Source organism: Trachurus japonicus, chromosome 15 (genome assembly GCF_045865225.1).
Source record: "Trachurus japonicus isolate A0001 chromosome 15, Traja_1.0".
Lineage (NCBI taxonomy): Eukaryota > Metazoa > Chordata > Actinopteri > Carangiformes > Carangidae > Trachurus > Trachurus japonicus.
Window position 1 is genome coordinate 1242507 of NC_140921.1, and position 2953 is coordinate 1245459.

Below are 2953 nucleotides of genomic sequence, written 5' to 3' on the forward strand. Positions count from 1 at the left end.
ATTACTTATGGCAGAATGTTTGCTTTAGAGGGATACGCCAACATTTTTTTTTTGTCTTTTTTTGTCTTGCCTCACTCCCGAGTCCATGACCAGCAGATAGAGACCATCCTTTCCACTGTGCGTGCAGTAACAAGGGAGATAGAGCCGTATCACCGTAATTAGCTTAGCTCAAACACTGGAAGTGTATGGGTAGTGTTAGCCTGCCTCCACCTAAAGTCGCTAATTAGCTTAGCTCAAACACTGGAAGTGTATAGGTAGTGTTAGCCTGCCTCCACCTAAAGTCGCTAATTAGCTTAGCTCAAACACTGGAAGTGTATGGGTAGTGTTAGCCTGCCTCCACCTAAAGTCGCTAATTAGCTTAGCTCAAACACTGGAAGTGTATGGGTAGTGTTAGCCTGCCTCTACCTAAAGTCGCTAATTAGCTTAGCTCAAACACTGGAAGTGTATAGGTAGTGTTAGCCTGCCTCCACCTAAAGTCATCAGAGAAACTCTTCAGCAACTCTAAAGGGAAACCGGCGGGCCGATCTTGGTCTCAGAGCTACAAAACTCTCCGGTAAGGCATCTTGAGCGGTCAAATGCCGCTAACGGGACGAGATCGGTCAAAACGGAGGGTTCAAGCAAAGACGGTTTATTTTGGTTCAAGCTAGCTACATCGAGGCTAGGTTAGCTTCCTATTTCAAAGTAAAAGCACAAATTCTATCGTCATGGTTTTCTGTATGTAAAGGGCAACGGGTGTTTTATTTTGTGAAAGTAACTGGAAGTGCGTTGGTCACAACGGCTAGCTTGAGTAGCGCAGAATTCATCCCAACAAAATTGTAAACAGCTGGTATTTAGACAAATGAACAACACACTGCTGATCTAAACGGCTACTTTCTCGCCTAAACATGTTTGAAATGTTGATAAAGTGATATATTTACAGAGTTTAGAGCTAAAATGAAATCAGCTTCTGACTGCTGATTTCAGCTCGGGTAGGAGGCAGGCTAACACTACCTATACACTTCCAGCGTTTGAGCTAAGCTAATTAGCGACTTTAGGTGGAGGCAGGCTAACACTACCCATACACTTCCAGTGTTTGAGCTAAGCTAATTAGCGACTTTAGGTGGAGGCAGGCTAACACTACCCATACACTTCCAGTGTTTGAGCTAAGCTAATTAGAGACTTTAGGTAGGAGGCAGGCTAACACTACCCATACACTTCCAGCGTTTGAGCTAAGCTAATTAGAGACTTTAGGTAGGAGGCAGGCTAACACTACCTATACACTTCCAGCGTTTGAGCTAAGCTAATTAGAGACTTTAGGTAGGAGGCAGGCTAACACTACCTATACACTTCCAGCGTTTGAGCTAAGCTAATTAGAGACTTTAGGTAGGAGGCAGGCTAACACTACCTATACACTTCCAGTGTTTGAGCTAAGCTAATTAGAGACTTTAGGTAGGAGGCAGGCTAACACTACCTATACACTTCCAGTGTTTGAGCTAAGCTAATTATGGGAGATACTTCTGTTCAACAGTGAAACTACAAACCTAGAGGAAACGTTTCATCGTTCTGACTCACATGTGAAAAGATTTTATCTGTAATTTGGTGATTTGCATTTAATCATTAATTTTGATCAAAAAGTTGAAGATTAGACAAAAAAAAGTAAAACTTGATGAATTTAATTGAATAAACTCAGATTTTCATTTTAAAGTAAAATTTATTTTCATAACTCATTTCATATTGTCACTATTATTCATTCATTCACGCATAAAACATATTGATCAGACACTGAAGATTTTTTTTTTTTACATTTTATTTACAGTTCTGTTTAATTGTTTTTGACTTTATTTTTTATTTCACCTTCACTCACATTATTTCACAAATATTTGACATTTTCAGTGAAACTTTTATTATTTTTCTATAAAACATCATTTGTCTCAATAAACCAACAAGTTTTAATTTCACTCAACAGTTTATTGACTTTAACGAGCTTCTAAACGACGTCTCACTCACTGACAGGTGATGATGTCACTGTAACAGGTGATGATGTCACTGTAACAGGTGAGACATGATGCGTTCCAGAGAAGGACAGAAAATAGGAAATTCCAGTTTTCATGGAGGTGAAGAAGCAGATGAATGTCTCACACACACACGCACACACACGCACACACACACACACGCACACACACACACACTGTAAACACAACAGAGTTTACTGATGATGGTTTTTGTTTTAGAGGAAAAATCAAACTAAATATAAATAACAAGAAACGTGAAGATGAAAAATAAAAACGGACAAATCATGAGAAACACTGTTAAATTCAGGAAGCTCTTATTGGAAAAATTCAATTACTTTTCAAAAACCATTATTATTATTTTTTACATGTTTGTAAAAACCAAACGAGCGACTTCCTGTGGCAACCTGCTCCCCGTCTCCATGGAAACGCAGCGACAGTAAAGTCCAGTTCTGTTCATGAACGGATGAATGACGTCGTCGTACGTCACTGATTGGCCACAGGCTCCTCCTTCTCCTCCTCCTCCATTGGCTGGCTGCTGAAGCCGCTGTCCACCGTGGCGTCTGATTGGACGGGAAGAAGAACAGAATAAGAACAGGTGAGTTCAGCGGCCGCAGGTGGAGCGAGGCGAGGCGTTCAGGTGCATCGGTAAAAAGCAGCGACTCCCAAAATACACCAGACATTTATGCACAAAATGTTGTATAGATAACAGAAGAAGCAAGTTGGTTGGAAACTTTTTCACATCAAGGACCATAAACTGACAAATCAGACCACGGACCCAAACACCAGAAATACACAAATATTTGTTCTGAGATTCAATAACGTTACTTTCTTATGTACGTTCAAATTGTGAAATTTTGGAATATTTTTAGCGAAATTTCTGAAAAACAGTGGTAACATTTCTCAAAAAGAAACTTTAAAGATTCTAGAAAAAACTGGTAAAGATTTCTCAAAAAAAGTGATAA

At 39.7% G+C, this 2953-nt stretch overlaps 1 protein-coding gene across 3 annotated transcripts in view; it reads right to left on the bottom strand.

The window, feature by feature from the left end:
• Positions 1–1531: 1531 nt before the first annotated feature.
• The window catches only part of nfkb2 (nuclear factor of kappa light polypeptide gene enhancer in B-cells 2 (p49/p100)), a 42565-nt gene continuing 41143 nt past the window's right edge, over positions 1532–2953 (bottom strand). For all 3 annotated transcript variants that reach the window (XM_085799167.1, XM_085799166.1, XM_085799168.1), the window contains one exon: positions 1532–2551. In XM_085799167.1, coding sequence (XP_085655293.1) covers positions 2475–2551 — 77 coding nt within the window. In that variant the 3' untranslated portion in view covers positions 1532–2474. The remainder of the gene's footprint in view (positions 2552–2953) is intronic.